Consider the following 25,948-nt stretch of genomic DNA (forward strand, 5'->3'; position numbering starts at 1 on the left):
CCCCCGTTCCCTGTACTGGTCTGACCTTGTAAACCGTGAGTTTTACGAGCATCAGGGCTTTAACCCTCTGAGGCTTAGTAAGCCTAGCACTTCTTTGTGAACTTGCCAAATAAGGGGGCATGGGGGGTTCTTTTCAGTCAGAAGCTTTTGGTTTTTGTTTGTTTCTTCAGCGTTAATAACTCATGTTGCTGACCTATACGCATTTTTGTTTCCACCTGCATTACTGACTCACGTATACCCTGACGATCACCCCAGTTACGGTTCTTCCTCAGAGGTGGTGTGTGTCCAGGCTTATGGGTGACCCCCCGGGTGACCCCATCACCTGCTGAGGCAGCTCTCAGCAGCCTCTGATGTGATTACCTCTAGTACGAGAGGGAACCTCTGATTTTGAGAAAAGCAGCTTTACACACCAGGCTGGCTGACTGTTTTCTGTAGGACGCCCCAGTGCACGTCTGCGTGTTGGTGTTGGCAAAAATTAGGTGGAAATATTAGATTTTACTATGCAGAAGACATTATTTGAAGCTCATCTGACCTTTTATTTATCATGCTGTATGTTTTCAAATTAGGAACCCTAATGTTACATATTGCAAATATGGGATGTTTGGAGCACATTGTAATTTGCAGTCTTGTCGCTTAAGAGGTTTACCTTGATGCACTTCTAAAAGCTTCTGTTCGGCAAGGAAATTAAGAGCTTGGACATTGTAATCTCTAGTTTATTATTATTTAGAAAGTTAGTGCTTCTCCTCCATGAATGGTCATACGCTACAAGGATATCACACCATAATTGGGCTATGTGAAAAAGAAAAACATTGCCCGAATCTTTTTGTTTTCTTTAATATTAAAATTGCTCTTTTCTTCCTCTTTAGCTTCTGTCAGTAATTAGGCTTAAATCTGCCTTCGGTCATGGCTTTAAGTTGACCTCCTTGTTGTGGAGCCGCAGATCATAGAATTCCACAGACCGTAGCGTCCTCATCGGGGACATGACCCTCGGTCACCTCGCCTGTTACCTCTGCGTGTGCTGGTCACCTGTAAGGGTCAGGAAATCTTTCTTATATGTTTGCTTTGTCATTATTAAATTAGATTCCACCTTGAAGATGTTTTCCAAAGAATCCAAGATGCTACAAAGAAGTATATCATTTTCAAATATGGTGAGTTCATTTTAATTTCACATCAGTGTTACGGTGGAATTTCATGTAGCAGTTTGTTTTATATACACGCATATATGAGTTTGTTTCTTCCCAAACAATCGGGCTTATTTCTGTTCAGAATGCCTTAGATAGATTCCTTCTAAACTAGAAATTTTTTCAGGCTGCCTTTCTCATGTTATTGTGGTTTTATCTGTAACCTAAAAAGTAGAATTCTCCTTAGTAAATCTTGCCTTTTTTGGAACTGTCAGACTAAATGTCTGTGTGCTGCTTACAGAACTTAATGCGTTTCTGAGTTGATAGGATACCTAATACTAGAAAATCAGTTCTTCTGAAAAAATACATTTTATGGTTAATGTAAAGCATCCGAAAGATTCTGAAATTCCCTAAAGACCTTTGGAAGCTTTCCTTCCCCACCTGAGTCTTGTAACCCAGAGCCGGTGTTCGGATTCTTGAGGACAGTCCCCACCTGCACCCCTCGCGACTCACTCTGAAGTGAGTAGGGGTCCCTCAGCCCAGGGCAGTGAGGACCGTCAGGCTAGGTCCTCGTGCACTCGACACCCTTTTGACTTTCCTACATTTGGGAAGAAACTAGGCACCTGGAATTAGCCAGATGAAAAGAAACTTCATGAATATGAGGAAGGCCAACATGAACGGAATTTGAGCATGAATTTTGGGGGGGGGGAACCTGTAAGATAGCTTTACCCCATTAAGGATTCACTAAGTTTTGTAAATTATTAATGTTGGATCATCTGTATTTCAGGCTTTATCATCGTGTTTACTTTTACCAGGAGATGCCACTGTCGTAAGCTCTTCGTGGGATAACAATGTGTATGTATCTGCGCGGGCCCCTTCGCGATTCCACACGCAGTGCAGCTCCCTGTGTGAACGTGAAGCAGGAGAGGGCGGATCTCCCGTTGTTTTCAAAAGGGAACAGATGAGGACAGTTGGGTTTGGATGTGATTACCTGAATCTAGTAATTTCTCCAGTCAGACTCTATTTTCCTCTAAGTTTTTAAATTGAGGTAAAAACACAGATGAGCCAGACCTGGAAATCTCTAGTTTTCAATTCACATTTTGAGTATTTGGTTTAATAACATGAGAACAAGTAATTTGTAATTCCAGTGGGCCTTAGTAGGTATAGAATTAAATGCTCTAAAGTTTCTTGAAGATGTATTTAAGAGTGTTAACGTTAAGCTGGAATGCTGTCTTAATAGCTCTCGTTATCTTTTATGTTAGCTATTTTTATTCCATTGCATTTGGAAGACGCCAAGACACGTTAATGGGACACGATGATGCTGTTAGTAAGATCTGTTGGCATGACAACAGGCTGTATTCGGCGTCGTGGGACTCTACTGTGAAGGTTTATATACAATTTCTAAGTTAAAATGTTTGGATAATACAGATATTATAAGCCATTCAGCTCCCTGCTGTTGACGTGTTGTCACACTCTCACAAAGTGTGAGTGACGTATAAGGATGTGGAAGGTTATTGCCTGTGTTTAGTGTGTGCACATCTTAATATAAGAGGACGTTTTCCTGAGTCTGTCCTGTGTGTTCCGCTGGGGGTTGGGTGGTTCATTAGACAGCGGACTTAGAGGGAAACATACAGCAGCCCCCTTACCTCACGCAGCTAAGGAACTAGCAGTTGATCAGTAAATATCAAGTTAAAGTGGAGAATCACTGTAAGGCAAGACATTGTATTTAAAGTCAGAACACAGAACCACACAGCCCTTCACCATTATTGACGTGGGACCATACTTGGCCTTTTCTTTGGAATTCTGCACAACTTTATTGCATAAACCACAGCAGTATTCATCCTCTTTGGTTTCCAATTTGCATTTATATAAACAGAAAGCAAGAACCTAAAACCATTAGAATTTCTTCAAGACGTTTTCATCATTTCTGTGCCCCCGCCTCTGAGGGGGACATTATGGTAGGTAAGTTTTCTTGCCTACGTGTGATTTCAGTAAATTTTTTTGGTGACTTGCCTTTTTGAGTTTTCTCAAAACCTTAATAGACACAACACTTCCGCACTCTGATTTCTTTAGTTCACACAATACTTAAGTCACAGCAGCAAGTGCAAGAGACGGAAGCAGACACGGGTACAGCACTCTCTCGGGAAGCATGTGGTGGTGAGAATAAAAGCTCAGGCATGTGGCAGAGGGACCGAGCCTCACGACATTTCATTTTGTTGGCAGCTGGGGAGTTGGTCAGTCAGGAGAGTTTTTCCTGCACGTGTTAGAAATGCTTTTATAGTGTTTGCAACTACCTTCTGCAATGGGTCCCGTCCTAGGTGTGGTCCGGGGTTCCTGCAGAGATGCCAGGCTCCAGGAGACACCAATTTGACCTGCTGGCCGAGCTGGAGCACGATGTCAGCGTGAGTACCGGCAACAGAGCTGCACGGGAGCCCAGCTGACCCGTCCGGGGTGGTGGAGGTTCTTGGCTTCACTTGTGTGTTTACGATCTTTTGCTTTGCTTATTATTTTGCTCATCGGAGGGGAGAGCACAGGCAAGCTCGTTTCTTGGAGCTCTTTGGGCTTCCAAGTCGTCTTTGTCTCTTTTCCCCCAGTTTGCTGTTTCTTTGAGAATTAGCTACCGTCCAGCTAGACTTCCAAAAGACCAGTGTCTGAGCACGACGTTGAATACCTGGGTATCCTCACACTATCGGGGCAACTAGATGTGTTTTCTGACACCAAGGGTGGAAAGGGGGCCCTCTGTCTAGGGTGAGGACACCAACCTGCCTGCATGATGCGTGCAGCGGGCGCACAAGCCTGGCACCGCGTCCTGTTCACCCGCTCTGTCTCCACGAGGTCACGGCTGCATCTCCTGCCGTGGCCTGCGGTACTACTGCCTTTCCTCTGAGGTTGTGAACTGGTGCCGAATCTGCACGGTCAGCAGACTGACTGGGGTTGAGACATATTATTTACTGTGTAGTTCAAGAAGGGCGTGTGAGGATAACCCCGAGAGATGCCCACCTCCCCGGGTGATCGTGGAGCCGCTGTGCTTCGGGCAGTCCGGCACCCTGCTACCACTTATTACTCTTATTACTTATTATCATTCTGAGACTGTCAATTTTAGGCTCTTTTGAAAAGTGTTACGTTTACCCCAGCAATACTTCATTGTATTCACTGGCATATGAAGAATTTCACTTTTAAATGAATTATCATTCAGTAGGTGGTGTTGAAGGAATGGGCTGGGGAAACGCATTATCATTCAGTAGGTGGTGTTGAAGGAATGGGCTGGGGAAACGCAGCTCAGTGACCATGATTCTAAATGGAGTACCGTCTGTCTTCTCCTCTAGGTCGATACAATCAGTTTAAGCGCTGCAAGCACACTGTTGGTTTCAGGCACCAGAGAAGGCACAGTGACTATCTGGGACCTCACTGCAGCCACCGTATTGCACCAGATTCCATGTCACTCAGGGACTGTATGTGATACTGCTTTCAGCCCAGGTAGTGTTAGCCTTTTTAATACAGATAACACCAGGGGAACTGGAATTATTATTTTGAAATATATAATAAGAATATAAAAAGAAAAGCACTGTTTGCTGATAAAAAGAGGTTTTGCCTATGGGTAAGGCTGCTTCATGGGAAAATACGGTATATGTGGTATTGGTATCAGAAAAGCAGTATCAGGTACTGTTCTTAATTCCTCACCTCACTGGAGAAATTATAAGGTGTAAATGAATTCACACCAAAGGGTCATCAGCCCAGTGTCTTAGAAACAGAAGCGTTTCAGGGAGAGGCTCGTCATCATTGGTTAAATACAACGAGCAGCTGCAGCTCAAGCGAACATTTGGCCCCTGGATTGAGCAGTAAAATCTCAGGTTAATCTAAACCACACTTGGGAAGCTGTAACCCGTATCCACGTTCCGCCTTGTGTTACAGACAGTCGCCACGTCCTCAGCGCAGGAGAAGACGGCTGTCTAAACGTCGTCGACGTGCAGACGGGAATGCTCATCTCTTCTATGACTTCGGCAGAGCCCCAGAGGTGCACTTTCTCGAGTTACTCGTGGTGAAGACATTTATGGACGGGCTCACGATCACGGCGCAGGGCCCGCTTTGGCCCTTCCTTCGTGACCAACGATGAAAGGATGATCTCTGAATCCTTCTTGCAGGTGCTTTCTCTGGGACGGAAATTCGGTTTTATCCGGGAGTCAGTCCGGTGAGCTGCTTGTCTGGGACCTTCTCGGGGGGAAGATCAGGGAGAGAATCCGGGGCCACACAGGTAAGCTGTCTGCCGCTGACCTGACTCCACCAAACCTGCTTTTCCCACCAGCAGACGAGCCCTTCTCAAGCAGAAAACTCCCCGTGTGTCCTCTGTGCCGTGGACGTTCCCCTCCAGATCCTGGCTGGCCAGGCCACCTGCAGCTCTTGGTTTCAGAGACAGTCGACTCCAGAATGGAAGTTTTTGACTTCCACATGGAGAATTAAAAGCCAAGTAAAAGCTGTATGTGCATTTAATACATGCACACGGTAGAAAGAAACAATACGAAAGTAATGGAAACGGTACCAAAGTAATGAGTCACAGTGGAAATGAAGTCTTCCTCCCACAGACCCCCCCCCCCGGGCCTCATCCTGGGAAGACTCTGCAGCTGGGTTTCTGGAGATGTCTCACATTAGTGAAGGATGCGCTGCTGTGTGCGTCACCGTTCTGCCTGTTGGGTTTTCACTCTGCTTACATTTGCACGTCTTCCTCTCCTCTCAAGCACTTGGAGGATTTATGGTTAATTCGTGTAATGGCTATGGTTATAAGTATCTACTGACTGCCCACCTTCACTCTCTTCCCTCTGTCACTGTTGTGTGTGGTTATTTCTTCGTAACATTATACATTGAAGTGACTTGTCTATGCCTCTCTTCCCCAGCTCACAAGCTTTAAATAACACTTTGACTCCTGATAGAAATGGAAGTAAACCAGCAAACTCACACCAATTCCCTACTTCTCTCATCTGCTGCCTGACTTTTGTCACAGGTGTATATAATATTTGTATTCTGTTCTGCAATTCCCAGTTGCTTTAGCTTTACGTTCAAATAGTTTCTTATTCCTCCCAAGTTCCTTGTACTGAGTAGTTATTCTGAGTTCATGCAGATTGTATTATAGGACAAGACCACGTGGTACCTCCTGGTCAGCTCACCCCCTAACCACACGTCTCTTCTCGCAGGTGCCGTAACGTGTATGTGGATGAACGACCAGTGTAGCAGTGTCATCACGGGAGGGGAAGACAGACAAATTATGTTCTGGAAATTGCAGTATTAAGTGCCTTTTCCTCGAATATTATTGAACTCTATGTAATGCTTTTTTAAACCAAACTTTTAAACGACCTGGTGAACGTGCAATTATAGTAGTTAGAAGTCTTACCACATGAGAAATTTGTGGTTTTAAACTTTATAAATCATGGTGACTTCACTGAAAGCCCTTAGTTGTCATGCTCTAAGGCAGATGGAGATGTGGCAGTACTGGGGAGAAAAACATTAACATTTGTAAGGCAGGTGGTCAGCCCAGGATGACGATGGTCAGAAGACAAGTTTGGGTGGCAAAGAGCGTAGCTAAGAGATACTAAACCAGCTGGGGAAACTTCCCAAAAGCACTGAACAATTTAAGGACTTTCCAAGAAAATGTGAGTATTCTCTGCTGCCGAGTCACTCCGTCATGTCTTCCTACTCGACACAATTGCTGCCCGCTGGGTTTTGGGATGTGTGTTTCCACAGAGTGCTTACTTTCTATAACCGCCTGGCCCCAGGTTCTAAGAACCTGGGGAAGGACTAGCAGTTCTTGGGAACGGTTTATTTCATTATAGCTATTAAATGCCCACCTTTTCTATGACATTAAAATATTTTTCTGTAATGAAAGCAGTTTTCATATTCTCATTTAAATGATTTATTAACAAAGTACTGGGTACTTCAAGTACTGATCCTTCCAGAAAACCATACTGAGTACCGTGAACATCATCCTCTGCTTCAGTAACTAGCTTCAGACCGAAGTCCAGATAACAAGGTAGAGAATCAAACTGAAAAACGTGCCGTGCTTGGCTTTTCTGAATTTCGCACGAGGTAAGCTGTGAAGCAGTAGCACTGACGACCTCTGAACCACAGCAAGTATGCGACGTAAGGTCTTTCTGCACCGTTTACAAGCCCTGGTGTATGTTGAATGTTAACTATGACTCGGCCTGGGTGCCCCCAGGGAAGCAATAGGCTCAGTGCAGTCCAGCTTCCCGCCTGGAGCTTCCCGCCTGGAGGCCCTTCTCCCGACACTCAGGCCCTCTCAGTACAGAGGGGCTTTCCTCAGGCTCCCAGGTGGCGGCCGCTCTGGGAGATGACTCTCTCCCACAGGCCTAATGTTTCCAATGATGCAATAACAGACAGACTAACTCTAACTTTATTTATACATTTTCAATTAAAATAGAATAGTCATAAACCAAAGAGAAGGAAAAACAAATCAGGATGAAGTGTCTCTGTCATTCTGTTTGCAGGGAGGGGTCAGGAAATGGAACAAATGATAGCATTCTAAGACATCCCAGAGCAGCTGGGTTACATGTAAGTGCCTAAAACCAGGTCTTATCCCACTTCATCTACACATGGAAAAGAAGTCAAAGTTTCTCCTATTGAGCACAAGAATTTTTACATTACATATATAGTGATTCATTTCTCAGAAAGTGATACCAGTAACTCTGAGAGGAAAAGTTTCCATTACACAAGGACTAGAAAATCTCAAATGCAGCTAAGCAGCTGTGCTGTGCTCAGCATGTACCGTTACACTGCTCTGGGCTAGTGTCCGTTTAACAGAGAACTGCACTGGGGGCTTGAGAAAGGCAGCAAGAGTTTGGCTTTTATTCTAGAGGCTTAACGTTGTTATGGTGACAGTCCAAGCATATTTAAGTAAAGGTAGTTAAAACGTAATGATAGTCAATACAGTCTCCTGCAGCCTGCATATTTAAGTAAAGGTAGTTAAAACGTAATGATAGTCAATACAGTCTCCTGCAGCCTACATACACTATATAATAATGCTTACATGGAATGAAACCAGTGTTACTTAATTGGTGTTTTATACAAAAAGTAATCATTCTAAATGTACTATGGGTAACAGTAAAAATGCACATATACCATAGAACTAAAGTGATATGAACAGCACTACCTGATACCCAGGACTGAAGGTGACTGGTTCCAACAGAGCTGAGCCTGTATCAGTCGGTCTCTCCAGTAAAGACACACTAGTCTACAAAAGTAAGTCTTTCAACCGTAAAATCAGGATAAGGCTACAACTATCTTGAAGTCTGAACAAGATACCGGATCAGACAGTAAGATCCCCAGCCCTGCTGTAAGACAGGAAATACGCCTGCTGGCTCCTAGAAAGCTTCATGTGCATAATAGAAAGGTACGTTGCCAGAGATGTAAACGGGAGAACTTGAGTGAAGTTTCCACTGCGCCACGGCTTCTAAACCTCAGGAATGGTGTGATCCATCAAGCTTTTCATAATGCTCGGGGCCATCCTACAAGAGAGCCACTTCTATTAAATACCGAGAAAACTCCAATCCAGACTAGCGCTGTGAGCATCAGGTTGGAATGCGGGGGAAGGTTTTAATCTAGTAGTTTGCAAAATACCCAATGTGAAAAGCTATCTGCATCCTGGCTAGTAAAGTTAGATAAGATACAGAAAAGTCCTTGTTTCTTTGTATATCAAGGCTGGATAGTTCAGAAGACAGAAGACGACAATGCCACTTGTTGGCAGGAAGTGGGTGGGAGCTGTTACTGGTTTAAAAAAAGTGAGCTCTTGCAGGATCAGCCCTGACAACTCTCCCCGCCGAGACCCCAAGAGCGGCTAGCTGCATTCTACCCAGAAGCTGAAACAAACCATTACAGGTGGTATGTTTTTAATATTTTAAATTCTGTTTCCACATGCAAGGTAGATTCTGCAAGAAGAATTCTACGCTGGCTGAGCCAAGCCAGAGTGTAGAAGCTGCTGGGCAGACAGCCCTGGCCGCCCCCTTTCTATTCTCCCTCCTCAGCTTTCCAGTCCCATTCCTGAGGACGGACAGCACACCCCACACGCTTTGCTGCCTCCTGAGATGCTCCCGGGAATCAACCCCTGTGCCACCAGAGAAGCCCTGGGGGAACAGTCTTAAGAAGCCGCCTGCCAGTTCAGGGACACGGGTTTCAGCCCTGGTCCGGGAAGATCCCACATGCCACCGAGCAACTAAGCTCGTGTGCCACAACTACCGAAGCCTGCGTGCCTAGAGCCCGTGCTCCGCAACGAGAAGCCGCCGCAACTAGAGAAAGCCCGCGTGCAGCAATGAAGACCCAACACAGCCAAAAAAAAAAAAAGACTTCCTCCAACACCCCACATGCAAGAATTCTTCATGAACCACAAGCAGGTGTCTACCGAGCGGAGGAGCTGCAGGCAGACCACAACTACGATTTCACTGAAAACAGATAAGAGCCTGCCCACCCCTGCTGTGTACCTTTTTCTACTAGGAAACATCAAAATTTAGGAAGTGGATTTTATTCCATACTTGGGAATTTGTGAGGGGTCATCCTTACCAACCAACTCCTCTGATTTAAATAATTTACTTCAAATTTCTAGATAATGCCAATGTCATCTCTTAGGTAAAAAAAAACCCCAAAGGTTTGAGAATTACAAGAAGCACAGTGCTTCTATGAGGTCGCTTCTATGAGGTCACGTGAACGTAGCATCAGGTTGAAGAATTTGTCTACTTACCGTTTAATAATATGTTCAAATATAAAAGCAGGCATGATTGTAATAGTAACTACATTCCCAGCTGTTGACAGTATGTCTGCGATTTGAGAGTCCTGTTGAAAACACACAATGAAAATTAATTCTACTGAAGCTTTGTTAAATACATACAAAACTGTTGTTGGTAAAAAAATATATATATGTCCTTTGAGGTTTTGCTAATGTCTCTAAAATCCTGACCCTTGGTATTTATAGTTTTTCTAGTTTCTTTACCAAGTTTCAATTCAACAGAACCACAATTTCATGAGTGGTAACTGCTAAGTAAACCGAGTTGAAAATATCAGCCAACAAATCATTCTTCTCATCACGTACGATCAAATCACTGTCCCCATATACAATATTACCATAGCCCCTCGGCTAACTGTATTCTTAACCCAGGTTAATGAAACGAGCAGGTCTTAATGAAAACCTTTAGACCTCAAAATAGTTCTATTTAGGAATATGTGGAGGGAATAAACCATAAGAATGAAGTACTAATCTGAACGTAAACTATTGCGCATTTCCTACAACTCCTGGATTGAAAAAAGCAATCATTCATCCATCCAGAGTGTCCTCAAAATCTTCAGTGCTCAGGTCTCCACAGTTCTAGGTCGAAGGACTTCAGAGATCTAGCCTAGCCCCTGCCCCCCACTACAGAAGCCACAATTCCAGGTGGTAGCCCCAGCGTGAGAGCTCGGCCGGAGCCCAGGACCCCACTGAACTTCTACAGGTTGGTCAATAACAGCACCAGTGAAATAGGCAAATGAAAAAGACGCTTTGCTAAAATCAAACTGCAGCAGAGTGAGTCCTAAGTTGTGCTCCTGACCTTCAGTCCAATGACGTTCTGTCCGTTGACCTCACAGATGTTGTGTTCCGTGAGAAGACCGTTTCTAGCTGCAGAACTGTCTTTCACTATGGATGTGATTTTTCCATTTTTAAAGACAAAGCCAACATGTCCAGTACTGTCCTTGTGCATGGTAACTGTCCGTTCAAAGGGCCTGTAAACATAATGGCTTCAATTAAAACTTTAATTCCAAAGTAAGCATTTTCATGGATCTCCATTCTGACATACTGGATACTTTGTCACGATAAACTCACTGTTTCCAATGAGAGCTACTTAGTATGTCTGGCACGGATTTTGTACATCTTAGTGCAAAAGATGACTTTTTAAGAAATTCTCTCCATTACGGTTTGCCTGCCTTACGATTTCCTTCTTATAAGCATCAAAGACTTAACCTTCATGCAGTTATCAATATGCTCTTCCCTTGAAATTACAGTACTCGCTGTAATTTAACATGAAGACAGGTTTGAACAAAAATCAGTCTTAAAAATGAATTTTTATCTTTTTTAACTTCTTAGGAAATACTTATTTTGTTTAGAACCTTTAAAATATTTCTCACATCTTGATTTCGAAAACTTTATAGAAGATATTTTTGCTCTGTTTTAGAAGAACCGCAGAAGCAGCGAGACGGAAGTTCCCCAGCCCCTTAGGAGAAAAGGTGGTTAAGACGGCCGTGTGCTTGCGTGCACCGGCCGCCCGCCAGCTGCACCTGCCCACTCTGCTGCCACGTGACTGCACAGGTTTCATGACAAAATACGAACTGCACGTTATAAACTTCACAACAGTCATGTCTTCCTGTTAGTCCAAGTTACTTTTTGAAATTTTCCTTAGATATAAAGCAAAGGTGGCATTCCTCTACAAAATGTTTACCACCTACCATGTGTGATATGGAAACACACAGGTAGATAAAACAAATTTAACTAAGACGAATAAAACCCCTAAAGCTAACAATGTGATACAGGTCCACTCTCAACGCCCATGTGGCCGGGAAGGAAGCCCGCAGTACGTGTGCTGAATGTTTCCAATATAAATAAACAGGCTAAAGAAAGCGTTCCATCCTCCCACCTGACAACTAGAGCCTCATCCACCCAAAAGGCCAGATTGGGTTTCCTGAACCTGCAGACCCCGTGGAGTTCTGCAGGGGCCCTGCACCACGTGTCTACCCTGAGCAGGACGCCTGCTTAGTTACCTTTCTATCCTTCTTTTCTATTTTCTAGAGAAACAGATTAAGAAAGGAAAGTGACTTCTTAGAGGACCGATTTCTATAAGCTCTGGAATAAAGTGTATGCTAAACCAGAATGCTATTTTTAAAAAGTCAAAACTACGTAAGAAAAATCTGCACTGCACAACTGCAAGGGTAGAAGGCTAATCAGAAACATTTGATCATTTTCTGCAACAAAATATTACATTCACAGAATCTTAAAAGCCCAAGAAAAGGCAAACGAGTCTTGAGTGTCCCCGTGGACCGTTCAGTCAGCTCACCTGTCACGAATGGTCATAGTGATCTTCTCTCCAAAAGCCTGCTTGAGCACCTTGTGTGCTCGGTCGGAGCTCCAGCCAGCACAGTTCTCCCCGTTGATCTGGAGCACCTGGTCCCCGAATCGCAGACCAACCAGCGAGGACGGAGAATTGGCCTGGACTAGCTGAACAAATATACCCTAGAGAACAGGAAAATCACCGGTCATTTACCACTGTTACATGTTTAAAAATGCTGGAAAATTAGGAACCAACTGGTTAGGAATCTACCCTATTTAAAAATAAAAAAATTACATGAGTAAGTATGTGTCATTATCCCCAAGAACGAAACTGAAAATTTTATCAAGGCAGTACCCTAAGAAATAGGTAAAAAAGTGAGATCTCAGTGGTAATTTCTACCTCAAATCATGACCCACCCGACCAACCTCCATCACCCCCCCCCCCCATCTTGGAATAAAAAGACTAAGGAAAATAAAGTCAGATTACTGTAATAAATGTAAGCTTCTATGAGTTTGATAAAATACCAAACAGGTATTAGCACCTGATCATTATTTAGGGGGAAAGGGAGTAAAGTGTTAGAAGTTGTGTGATTTCTCTTACAGTTTAAAAAATGATAGTCTAAGGTCAGAACTCTACCTTTTGAGCTGAAGAATTCCTTTGCCCACTTGCTAAATTACGCATAATCACTACGATTAGATTTAACAGCCTAAAAAGGTGGGCACATTCAATACCATTCCAGTTAAAAGAATCTACTATGAAGTAAATACAGAAAACTCAAGTACGAGTACCTGAGAACTAAACCCACAGGGATGTTTTTACTTATGTAAACTCTCAATCTCAGATGCTGAGCACAATATAAATAAGTAGCATAAAGGAAAAGGAAGCATGGTAAGACATCAATACGAAAGCATTTATAAGGCTGGATCCTTTCTCCCACCTTAAGCTGGGGCAGACATGATGTCACATGTCTTACACTTTAGGGCAGGGCCTGAAACTAGGCGGCACCCAGCAAAGTGGCTGGACCAATGAGCTTCAGTCAAGTGGACAAACCCACTGCAAGGATAACTGCTATGGGGGACGGGCTGTGAAGAGTGTGGTCTCCTTTTTTTAGGACAGAGGAAGGGGCAGCAGTGTACTCTATTCACCGAACAGGAAGGGAGAGCAGAGAAGTCCGAGCTTCCCAGAGCAGCAAGCTCACGTGTCTTGCACAAGCCACGAGTGTGCAAAGACAAACACAACGCCCTCAGCCACCTTCCGCCATGGGCCACACCATCCTTTTCTATGTGCAAAGGTGGTCACACTGAGCTAAGAAGACTGAAAAGGAATCCAATAAATAATGCCTAAACCCACAAATCGGGGTGAAGACTCAGCACATCCTCAACATTCCTGAATGTTTCCTCAGAGTAACCGGGTTTAATTTCTTCAGTCTGGTAAGGTGAGAGGCAAAAGTAACTCTAAGGTACTTTTGAAAGTCACTGTTGCCTAGAAAATGCCTCATTAAACCCAAACTGAAGGATGGAAATAACAGACCTGTAAAACCACATTACAACAAATTATATGATCTTTTAGTTTAAAAACACACATCGTAAGACCACTGATTCTCACTGGTCAGTCTTCCCTTAACTTCCTCATGTGTTGCCCGATTTCAATGCCAGAATTCTACTTGTATAAAATGTTAATGTTTACAGGCAGACTAGTCAACTTTATTCCAAGAAAAGGACTCAGAAAAGAAAAAAAAATTTCATTCAGGGTAATGCTGGAAGTCCCAACTCTGCCTCTTCAGAACAGGGCGGCGTCTCCAAGTGGAACGTTGGATTTAAAATACTCTCGATCACAGAGCACCATTAAAACTAAAGCACCTACATTTTAAATTATTCTAACGTTGATCACTTAATAATAGACAAATTCAAATAAACAGTACAAAATACTCACATTATCTATGGATTTAAGCCTGAGTCCGATTTTTCCATCTTGATCCTTACACAAAATGACTTCCCGAATCCCTTGCTTAATTTCTGCTCTGCGGATTCCAGTATCATTACCAGTTACAGGAGCCACCATATAGTTCATGCTGGAAGCTCTTGCTACCAACTGCTGACAGAAACATACACAACCTGTCAATATTTAGAAACATTCTCCCTGAAAAACTCTAAAATGATAAGTTACTTGAATATATTCAGTTGTGGTTTCCCAAAATATAATCTGAAAATTATTTCCTTCAGATAAAATTTGATTTTTTGCAAAAATGACTTTTTTTAAACTAATTCTTCAGGTAACTTATTCCCACATCTATGTCTCCAAGAGACTCTCTCTGCTGCCTCGTGAATTCACTGGCATCTATTCCATGTGTACTTTGGCTTGTCTTCAAGCCAAATTATCCTTGAACGTTAAAAAGGCCATATCATACTTTTGAAATTCACTCAGCATTTTCCAGAGGGTTCTTTTATATGGCCTTCTTCAACAATCTTCAACAATCTACTTACGCTTTCAGAGTTTCTATAAAAGGGGAAAACTTCTTAGCTCACAGCTCCACTGTGAGGATGAAAAGTGCATGTTATACGAGTGCTGACACACACAAGACAGTCAAAACGGTATTTCTCGTCCCCAGTGATAAACATCTATGGATTAACCAACTGAACAGACACACCAAACAGCCCTAGAATAGCTATACTAGGGACTCTGTCAGGTACCATTGTTTCAAGTTCCTCATTTTTTCAAGTTTTCTTGACCAAAATCAGTTTATTGTTTAAGTGGACCCTTTACCCTCTACCAGAGACAGTGAGGGAAGAGAGGGAAGAGCTTATTTATTACCAAGGCTTCTTAATTGGAATCTGTCATAAAAAGCTCTGATCCACCTAATAATTGTGATGCTCAGAGCAGCAATGATAGGGAAAGAGGAACCTCAGTTACACACACACCACAGACTGCAAATTTTTTTGTTCAGAATCCATGGTAATTATGATACCATATTCCAAAGTTGATGGTCTATCGGAGTAACACACAGAGCTATACTACAAATTAGAACACAATACCAGAAAATGTGACTTCTGAAGAATTACAAAAAGTCAATGATTATAGCTATAAGAGCACAGGAAAATTAGGTAATAGGATAGAAAAAGAAAAACTTAAGAAGCAAATGAATTATTTCGTTTCGCTGGAATATAGGACAAAAAAAGGAGCAGCTTTGCAGCGGCCTTGCTTTTGGAAAAGAAATCTTCATTCTTTCCACCAAGTTTTGTTAAGCACTTGCCTAGTGTTCTTACTAAGAAGACCGCATGATCAACACCACGTGACCTCTGCCCCCTCCTGCCAAGGGCAGCTACGAGGCTGCAGGCCACCTGGCCCTGACTACCCTTCCAATGCCAACCCCTCCAATGCCATCTGCTACCATGTTCTGCCTTGTCTGCCCATCACCTAGGCCTTGTCTCTCAGGTCTGCCTGAAGGCTTTCGAGTGCTCTGTCTGTACTGACATAGGTGGCTAGCAAAGCCTAAAATACTTACCATGGTTCCCTGAACAGAAAACATTTGCTGAACCTCAATCTTAGGAAGCACTGCATCTTTTAAGGGAAACTATAAGGAAGCATGTGGATATACTGAATGGTCAGAGGAGCAGGCAGCACCAGGTATAAGCTACTGTCAGCTCCGAACCCACCCTAGCTGGTGCAGCTGGAGCCTGACCATGCAAATGACACACTCCTCTGCCGGGGGTTTCTGGTTAGCACACGCGGAGGAGGGCAAGTGTCTCGTTCCTCCTGCCTGCCCCCTGCTGCTAGCAGCACTGCCTCAGTCTATCCCTTGACGCTGCTGACAGCAGTTGATTCCATTCTCCAGATTTTACTGACACTCCCAGGACCAGCCTCCCTGGTACAGCCCCTCAGAGGCACCAGTACCCACAGCCAGCGTCCCCGCCTCTGAGGCCCAGGTCACGGGGCTCTTCCACCATGCCTGTCAGCTCTGATAATTCCAACCTCCACCCTGTGTAGCGCCCCATTCCTAGGAGAAGCAGCTACCTTCTGCAATTACATCTGTGTTCCACTTTCGCTTTTTTAAATTCTTCAACCTGTGTGATTTCTTAAGTTATCTCTGTTGAAAAATCTAGTGTGGTTTCTATTGTCCCAACTGTCCTGACTCACGTAAGTTTTTAATAAATATTTGGTGAATAAATAAAAGCCAGGTACTGTGTTAAGCACTGGGGTCATGGCAACAACACAGACATGGACCCCATCTTCATGAAGTTAAGCATTTACCTATAATTATGACAAGTGCTATAAAGTACTATGGTCTTACCGCAATAATCTTAACAAAAGACTGAGATACACTATATTTAAGCCGAGAATTTGGTGTCTAATTACAAGGAACTTTAGACTTAACCTTAGAAGATTATGAGCAACAAGAAGGTATGACAGACCTGTATTTCTGAATGACGAGTCCAGCAGCAGCCTAGTACTGTTTGATATAAGAAGTTACTAGAGGAAAAGTCAGAGACTACTATAATAATCTAGGTTACAAGTACAGGAACCCTGAATAGGGTTATACCAGGACTGGAATGGATTACATGAATAGAAGAAACACAGTAGAAACAGAATCACTAGGTTTTTAACTGACTAAATGCAGAAGATGAAGGAGAATGGACCAGTCAGAGGCATCTGAATCTTTAACTCCTAATAAATTAGAAAAGCGGCCATAGCACATAAGTAGACTACATAAAAAGCGATATCTAGAAGGCAATCTAAAATCCCTGAGAAGAGGTCAATGCTAAAGTTATACATTTGTGAGTTAACCACAGAGACGAGTTAGCTTATATCTACGTGTAAAGTATGATTTCACATAATTCAAAATCACACTATACATACCCCCTGACTTGGTGCTCCAGGGACCACGGCCATATTTGCACGCATTTCTTCTTCATTTAAACTCAGGCCCATGTACTGAGAGAGCTCCGGATACAGTTTAGGATAGAGATCTAATATAAACGAATAAATGAATAAAGAAAAAACATTGGTAGAATACTCAAAAACTGTTATTATGGACTTTTACTTGTGTTAAAAAATTACATTTAACTTATAAAATCTAAGATGGATTTAAATTAGCAATTTGGAAAATCCCACTCTCTCTGTAATGACAAGTAGACATGGAAAATACAGAAAAAGTTAAAGATGAAAGTAAAATAAGACATTTGAACTGAAACCTCAGATTTCACAATACTCAAGAGTAGAAATAATTTTTCCAAATTACCTTGCCCTGCCTTTTTCTTAAACCTATTTGATTAGGAATTTTGTAAACATACCACTGATTCTCCACTTAAGAACAACGGACCAAAATGTACACTGTCCAGTCAGCTACTTTTTAAATTCATTCAGTAAACACAGCTATGAAATGATTCTTCTGAACTACAAAAAACAAACTGAAAGCTTGTAAATTTATTTAGTGTCGTATCATTTTAGGAATGTTAAAAGCACATACCAATGAAATCTTGGAAACAGTACATTTAAATACTGACAGTATTTAACCGAGTAGCAAAGTCAGGTACTATTTCCAAAAGCTCTTTTTGACATGCTTTGTGACTTAAAATGAATTTTCTAAAAGAAACAATGTTCTAAGATGACAGGCCATAAAAACCCATTTAACACTCCTTTTGTATCTTAAGTCATGTTATTTAAGGGTTCCGTCCTGAATCCCTATGAACTTAGAAGGAAAAGGGACCAGGAAGGAAGATATGAAACCCAGGGAGAGACTCCAGGATTTGGGAAGTTCCCTCAGAAGGAAGCGGCTGGAAATTTCAACTCTACCAACCCCCAAGCCCTGCAAAGAGAGGACAGTTCAGCCAGCGAGTTCCATTTAACTTAATTTTCATTAAGTCATAAAACACACCTTCATATTCACAGTTCACTTTCTTGATTAAAGGGTTATTTTTTGAAATGAACATTTTTTTTCTTCTTACTATTAGAGCTTTAACCACCATTTCATGCTGTATATGTTAAAAAAAAGAATCTTGGATTCCCTATTTCAGCAAAAGAAGGCTTAACAAGTATCTGTGTTCAAGGAGAATGAACCCGAAGTATAAACCTACTTCCATCTTGAGAGATGGGAGCAGACGCTTCAGATAGAATTGCTGGATTGGCAGGGTTTGCAGAAAAGGCAGCTTGAGCCTGAAAAAGAAAAGAAGAAAATTCTAACACCAATGCTATACAGATACTTAAGCTTGTTATATAATTTATAAGTTAAATCCAGTAATTCCAAAAAGAAACTAAAACACTTTAGTTTTATTCAAGAAATTTTAATTCCAAACACTTTCAGCAATATATTTTTCAAAGAAAATCCACAAATCAAAAATGTATTTCATGTTATATTTAACACTATCGTATAAAACGTGACTTAGCACCATTCTAAATATAATCAATATTTCACAGTGCTACTGCAAATTAATATTTTCAAAATGCATTATAAAATGAAGGTTACACACATAACGTTTTCGTTATTCTTTTGCTAATTAGTCTAAGTATCTTATTTACATGTGAAAAAAGCTTAACCGTATTTATATAAAACGTCATATATCAGAAAAACACCTAAAAATTTAAATATTTATTAAGTTACTTATATTTATTTCGCCATTTTAGCATATCCCACTGAAATAATCTTTATCTACATTTTAGCAAGTATGAGAAGGGATTATGTTATACTAAATACATAAATAATACAAACTATGCAAAACACATACCGTATCACTGACATAAAAATGACGGTAAAGTAATGTAACTTATAACTGTCAAGCTTGCAGAAACTTTGACAGTGCGCACACACTTAATCAGTACGACTCATGCGCAAGCATGCCAGGAACTCCTCCCAGGGCTGCCTTTGCAACCTGTGTCGTTTTAAGTATTCCACTGAAGGAACTCCTTTTTCCTTTACAGATACATCTGACTTTCTAAAATAGACACATGTCACTGGTTGGCAGTAAGTTGTAAGATCCATCTCTAATATCATTTTTTACTTAGTCAGAAATATGTCGATTAGGTAATGAAGTTTATACCTACATATCAACCTAGCACTGAAATTAATGCTAAGGGTAGTCCCAAAGATGCTTAGAGAGATAGAAGCTTAATTAAATAAGGAAAGTCTACAAAACCACTGAAGGTACCTCACTCTCTGGATTGTAAATGTTCTGATATGCTTGTTATTGGGTCATTCTTTAATATTTACTGTTTCATAATCTGTCACAATCTAAACAAATAAAATGCAGCATGAAAATCTTTATAATTTTAAACATATCCACAGACTCAAAGTATGCTGAATTATGAAAATTCTTTCACCATCAGCTAAAAGGAGCTAGTTAGTGGCCAGTGGACTGCTTCTTGGCTAATCTCTAAGAAAAAAAATACTGTTCAGCACTAAAAAGAAATGAGCTTGCCATGAAAAGACATGGAGGAATCTTAAATGCACATCACTAAGCAAAAGACACCAATCAGAAAAGGCTCCAACTATAGGACATTCTGGAAAAGGAGGGGGGAATGGACAGCACAGAGGACGGTGAGGGCAGTGAAAATATTCTACACGACACTACAACAGTGGCCATATGTCACCACACATCTGTCCAAACCAACAGAGCGAACAACCTCAAGAGTGGACGTCAAGTGTAACTCTGGACTTGGGGTGGCAGTACTGTGTCAGGGCAGGTTAATCAACGGTAACAAATACACCGTGCTGGGGAGGATGCTGGCAGTGGGGAAGGCGGGCACTGTATGCACTGTGTAGGTGGAGTCGGGGGGAGGTGCATGGGAGGGGTCACTGGCATGGAAACTACCTTCCATTTAATTTTGCTGTGAACCTAAAAACTGCTCTGAAAAAATAGAATTTACTAATTTTAAAAAGTTGATCCTTTTTTACACTGATCTATTATTTTCTGTTCTTTCATTCACTGCTATTGTTCTCATCCAAGGAATACTGAAGTAAGAACATATATAAAAAGCTCTCTGCAAAGTTATGTATTTACTTACTATATATTCTGTAGTAAAAACAAAAGAAAGATGGTACAATAAGGGCTTAAGGACTATAAGCCATTAAATGTAGCACAGCATTTCACACATACTTGAAATCTCAAACTATTTTTTAAATAAAAGGGTGGGAGGGGGATGGTGTCTGGAGGCAGGGGGTGTCCCACGGAGCGCAGTTATGCCAGAGCGTGTTGTTTCTGCCATTACAGAAAGCATGTGGAGACACCACGCTCATGGAGCCACCAGTGTCAATCTCTGCTCACTGTGACAGGAAACTGACGAAATCACGGTTTCTTACCAGCTTATTCTGCACAGGTGTGGCAACCACAGGTTCCTCTCAAAGACTCACAGGGGACAGGGAGGTTCAGGGACTGTATGATACTGAAAGCCACAAGCCTAACGTTGATTGTAAGACAGTTTACAAAATGCTGCAATTTAGTTTTGCCGTGGTATAAAAGGCCAGGAGAGGAGAAAATGACCACCACCTTTACAGAGGCATCTCAAAAACAAAAGCCCAAGTATCACCTACCATAGAAAATGAAGAAAAAAAATAAAACCAGCCCCAGACTGCAGTGGCTGGGTTAGGAATCTTTTAAAATCCAGTGAGAATTTAAGAACCATCTGTCCCCCTCCTTACTTGCTGTTACATCTCCAGGCAGCCAGCTTTCTGCTCAGGACATAAAAAGTCTTCTAATGGAAATACCCATATAATTTGCCTCTCCTTCAAGAGGTCAGCCTGACATAGACTATAGCCCTCTTTATCTTCCAACCCAACATTTGCCAGTATCAACTGTTTCCTTCTCTTTCCGCTGCTCTCAAAATAAAAAACCTCTGCTCAAAGTCTACTATGGTTAATTTAAAGTTCAATTCCATCAAAACTAAAAAAAAAAAGCACAAAAAGGAAATGAGTCATTTTCTCAGACCCATCTGCAAATCCTATCACTTAGTGCCCTGATATCACATTAATGGCCTAAGTGTTATTCTTGAAGGGTAAATATTTCAAATAAAAGCTTTTTAAAAAGAAAGTGCCTGTTCAGATGAACTTCGTGGAAATAAAAACCATGAGAAAAACAATGACAAAATACCAAAGAAAAAAAGAGAGATTTCAGATGACCGAACAGTCCACTTAAAACGGTCCGGCACCAAAGCCTTTGCAGCTGAACGGATGTCAGAGATTTTACAAACCACCCATCAACATCCACAGGGGCGCCATGATGGAAAACAAGTGGTCGTGATCCCCCCCCCCCATTTTTATCCAATCACTGCTACACGGCGAACAATTTCAGCTACACATTTGTTACTATTTTTGCTGGGGTTTTTTTCACCCTAAAAGGGCCAACAATTTGCCTAAAAAACACTTGTATTCTTGTATTCTTCTCACAAGTTTCTAATAAACGTTTTTCTGTTCATTAAATAATTGTTAAGAAGTAAATCTCATTTAGAGTAAACTGAGGTCAAGACCTCAAGTAAAATGATCTTTAGGGGAAGAAGCTTTGAAGTACTAAAACAACTCAAAATGAAAGAATTTCATCACATTTATCATATCAAAAAGATTTCAGCAATAAAGAAGTATAACAGGGAGCTCAATCTGTCTTGTCAAATTAGAAGAACAAATGACAGCTGAAAAAATTCTGACTTTGAGAGAACAAGTTGAAAGTAAACTGGAAACATGATGGGTTCATTAAATACAATTATCTCTAGTTAAAAAGAAAAATAAAAATTTACAGAACTGCAAGAATTGATCCCAATTGCAAACTTTCTTCTTAAGCAGAAGCATCTATCTTCAAAACTAATACTTACATAAAGGAATACAAAAATTTCTGACTTAATGAAATTAGAAAAACTGTACTAACACAGCCACTTAGAGCAGGAACAAGTAAACTGTCTGCTGCTTACATTTAAAAAGAAACAAATCACTACACTTTCATTGTGCATTTACACTACTACTCTTCCTAAAGCAGCATGTACCTCCCTATTTCTATGATTTTTAACTTCAGAGAAGACAATTATGTTCAAGACTTGTCATACCTGAAAACCCAAAAGAACGTACGAATTTTAAACAAGACAATGAACGTCTAAGAAGTTGGAGTATATTTTACCAACTTAAAAATGTATTTAATTTAGGGCTTCCCTGGCGGCACAGTGGTTGAGAGTCCGCCTGCCGATGCAGGGGACACGGGTTCGTGCCCCGGTCTGGGAAGATTCCACATGCCGCAGAGTGGCTGGGCCCGTGAGCCATGGCTGCTGGGCCTGCGCTCCGCAACGGGAGAAGCCGCAACAGTGAGAGGCCCGCGTACCGCAACAAGAAAAAAAAAAAAATGTATTTAATTTAAACCTTAGTTATAAAACCAAGCTATCTTTGAAGAGTTTAAGTCCCATTTCAAAGAAATAATAACCTGTACCCATTAATCCACAGTGAAATGAAGAAGAATCTCTAGCTTTTCTAACTTTTTAGTTAGAAAAACTTTAGAAAAAATTGAAAAGTTTATAAAGTGTAAAAACGGACAAATACATCTACTATTTAAGTTGCTTACTTCACTTCACCTATAACCAGAACGTATAGGCAGAGTACATGGGAAAAAAAAAGTACTTAAATTAAAGGACTTAAACATACCTGAATCACCTTGTCTACCTTCAGGTCTTCAAGAGATGGGTACAGAGACATTTTTGCAGGATTTTCCTAAAGAAAAAAGAAAAAATTTCTACGATTCAGATTTTATTGAAATTTCAACAGTACATGCAGCCAGCAACATACACATAAACGTGTATAAATGTTTAACACAAGAGACATTTAATTTGCAAAACACATGGGAAAATATGAGCGTGCAGCTATACTAAAAACTGCTGGCTGATGAATGGTTGCCAAACTACCTCTCCCTCCCTTCTGTGATCAAACTACATCCGTTACAGATCTTAAACGTCCCTTAGTAAAAAGCCCCTTGATTTCTGAAGTTTAGAAAGTCAAAGAGGGGCTTCCCTGGTGGCGCAGTGGTTGGGAGTCCGCCTGCCGATGCAGGGGACACGGGTTCGTGCCCCGGTCTGGGAAGATTCCACATGCCGCAGAGCGGCTGGGCCCGTGAGCCATGGCCGCTGAGCCTGCGCGTCCGGAGCCTGTGCTCCGCAATGGGTGAGGCCACAACAGTGAGAGGCCCGCGTACCACCCACCCCCCCCCCCAAAAAAATAAAATCAAAGAGAACGATTATGTGACTCATCTAGCTTACACAAGGGCTTGGCAACTGAGCCAGTATTATTACATCCTTCTAACAAAAATCGACAACAGCTCATACATGTTACCTATGTATAAAACCTCTATTATTAGGAAAATATATATATACAGATATTACATAAATATGTATATGTAAAAAAACAATATACACCAACTGTTATCAAGAGTTCTATCTTTAAGAGAAATGAAATAGATGGTAAGGGACTGAGGGATAAGAGGGACATTTTTATATTTTAAACATTCCTATATTGTTCAACGATTTTTAGTGACCATGAACTGCTTTTTGTAGTAATTTAAAACAATTCTCTAAAAGAATTACAGGGATATACACTCCAAAATTTTGTTTAGCTGTTTTGAGATGAACACTTCCTTTAAACCCAACAAAACAATATATTCTAAATTGGTACAGGGCTTGACATATCAATTTATTACCTCCCAATCAAAATCCACCCATAATTGGCTGCTCTGTGGAAATGGAGATGGGCCCTCTAATTATCTGCTCTTCTGCCAGGTGGCAAGATGCTGAGCTCTGTCAGCAGAGGAAGCTGGAGGCACACCGCAGGAGAAAGGGTTTTTTCCTTTCTAAGTTCCAGTGTACGGCTCCAGCCAGGCGCCAGCTTGGAGCAGCCTAAGCACCCAGCTCCCGCAGTGCACAGCAGCCAACCGTCCCCAATACTCTGTCGAGCACATTCCCAGCAATGGTGTCACCAGCCAGGCATCCCTCATGAGTAGCTTTCCCTAGCACCCCCTTCCTGTGGCTTGCAGCGAGTTCCAAGGTGCAGCATCCCAAAGGAAGACTTATCCAGGAAGTTTGGTATCTCAGCAACTTCACCGTCCATTGAGTGACGGTTGCACTCTCTCCAACAAAGCCTGGATCCCGATACAGGAAGAGGACAGCTCATCCTGGGGCACTCTATCTCAGCCCTGGGGTGAGCAGACACTTAGTAAATGCTCTTCCTGTATTCTTTAAAGTTCTCTTTACTTCTGACTGGCCAATCCCTGTTTCTTCAATCATGGTATCGTTAAAAATTCTGTACACTAAACTTTCACTGTTCAAATTACTATATGGTTTCTGTCTCCTAGTTGGATACTAAATGACAGTTCTTTTTTAAATTGATACACTTCACATACCACAAAATTCACTCTTTTAAAGTATACAATTTGACAGTTTTTAGTACATTCTGAGCTGTGCAACCGTCCCTATCATCTAATATAACATTTCCATCACCCCAGAAAGAAGCCCCATGCCCACCCATTCTCCCGTCCCTCCAGCTCCCAGCAAGTATGAGTCTACTTTCTGCCTCTCGATTTGCCTGTTCTGGACATTTAACTTGGAATCACAGGACATGTGGCCTTTTGTGTCTAGTTTCTTTCACTCAGTATAATGCTTCCAAAGTCCATTCATGCTGTAGCAGGTACCAGTACTTCACTCCTTTTTAATGGCTGAACAATATTCCATTGTATGGATACGACACTTCCGGGTAGCAGTCGATGACATTTTGGGTGGCTTTACACTTTCTGACTTATGAACGATGCTGCTAATAATGCTAATGAGCATTTATATCCAAATCTGTGTGTAAACATAATGCTTACCTGTCTTGCTATACAGCTAAGAGTAAAACTGCCAGGTTATATGGGCATCCTCTAACTTTTTGAGGAACTGAACTGGTTTCTGAAGTGACTGCACCACTTTACATTCCCACCGGCGCATGAGAGGGTTCCAGTTTCTATCTTGGCCAGGGCGGTTGTCCCTCGGCATCTGCGGGGCACTGGTTCTAAGAGCTCCGCTGCCCACGCCCGCACACATACAGCCTGTGAAGGCTCAAGGCCCTTACATAAGACGGCACAGTACATACCCGCTATCATCTGCTGTTTATTACAGCAATCCTGCTGCACGTGAAGCAGCATCTCGTCGTAGTTTTGATCTGAATTTCCCTAATGACTAGTAACGTTGAGCATCTTTCATGTGCCTAGTAGCTATTTTATATCTTCTTTGGAGAAATGTCTATTTAAATCCTCTGCCCATGTTATTTCTTTTTCTTGCCTAATTGCCCTGGGGTAGAACCTCCAATAAAATACTGAATAGCAGTAGCCTGATACAGTTTTGAAGAGGAAAACGGGGCCTAGGTTTGTGGATAAAATGCAAATTCTTGAGAAAGCACAATCAAACATGGCTTAACTCTATTAATCCGGGAAAACAAAATGAAGTACCTTTTGTGTCTCAAAAAATCACTTCCCTAGAAGCTTTCTCCTTAAACACATTTTATTTAAACTTTCAACCATTTTATCGACATCATAAACACAATCATTTTAAATTCACTGTAACTAATGTTGACCAGTAATCCAGGTGCTATTTCCCTGTTTGGTTCTGCCACTGGTCACCTACAAGATCCCATTTTTCCTCATGAAAAATGAAATGGATGAGTGGCTCATTTCAAAACTCACTGAGTAGTTTTCTCAATTTTTTTTCCCCACAGAAGCTTTTCTTCAAACTAATATTAACTGAAGTTGTCTCAACAACTCTGAGGTCACTCATACC

The 25,948-nt window shown here is 41.6% G+C and overlaps 2 protein-coding genes across 6 annotated transcripts in view; one reads left to right on the forward strand and one right to left on the reverse strand.

Annotated features, from left to right (window-relative positions):
* NSMAF (neutral sphingomyelinase activation associated factor) overlaps positions 1-6,990 on the forward strand; it is a 61,936-nt gene extending 54,946 nt beyond the window's left edge. For 3 of the 4 annotated variants that reach the window (XM_027128043.1, XM_027128042.1, XM_027128044.1), the window contains 8 exons: positions 1,081-1,148; positions 1,909-1,976; positions 2,384-2,507; positions 3,440-3,523; positions 4,448-4,598; positions 5,034-5,136; positions 5,264-5,373; positions 6,308-6,990. In XM_027128043.1, coding sequence (XP_026983844.1) covers positions 1,081-1,148; positions 1,909-1,976; positions 2,384-2,507; positions 3,440-3,523; positions 4,448-4,598; positions 5,034-5,136; positions 5,264-5,373; positions 6,308-6,402 — 803 coding nt within the window. In that variant the 3' untranslated portion in view covers positions 6,403-6,990. Of the gene's footprint in view, positions 1-1,080; positions 1,149-1,908; positions 1,977-2,383; positions 2,508-3,439; positions 3,524-4,447; positions 4,599-5,033; positions 5,137-5,263; positions 5,374-6,307 lie in introns of those variants that run through there. The other variant, XR_003437405.1, reaches the window with a different exon arrangement.
* Positions 6,991-8,076: 1,086 nt separating this feature from the next.
* Positions 8,077-25,948, reverse strand: part of SDCBP (syndecan binding protein) — a 31,184-nt gene continuing 13,312 nt past the window's right edge. Inside the window, exons 2-9 of one of the 2 annotated variants that reach the window (XM_027128046.1) lie at positions 22,797-22,862; positions 18,262-18,340; positions 17,045-17,154; positions 14,123-14,281; positions 12,197-12,372; positions 10,700-10,871; positions 9,859-9,950; positions 8,077-8,632 (exon numbers count right to left, since the gene is read on the reverse strand). In XM_027128046.1, coding sequence (XP_026983847.1) covers positions 8,578-8,632; positions 9,859-9,950; positions 10,700-10,871; positions 12,197-12,372; positions 14,123-14,281; positions 17,045-17,154; positions 18,262-18,340; positions 22,797-22,847 — 894 coding nt within the window. In that variant the 5' untranslated portion in view covers positions 22,848-22,862 and the 3' untranslated portion in view covers positions 8,077-8,577. Of the gene's footprint in view, positions 8,633-9,858; positions 9,951-10,699; positions 10,872-12,196; positions 12,373-14,122; positions 14,285-17,044; positions 17,155-18,261; positions 18,341-22,796; positions 22,863-25,948 lie in introns of both variants that reach the window. The other variant, XM_027128045.1, reaches the window with a different exon arrangement.

This window comes from Aethalodelphis obliquidens, unplaced genomic scaffold (genome assembly GCF_003676395.1).
Source record: "Aethalodelphis obliquidens isolate GAN/ISIS:26980383/991018 unplaced genomic scaffold, ASM367639v1 scaffold33, whole genome shotgun sequence".
Taxonomy (NCBI): Eukaryota; Metazoa; Chordata; class Mammalia; order Artiodactyla; family Delphinidae; genus Aethalodelphis; species Aethalodelphis obliquidens.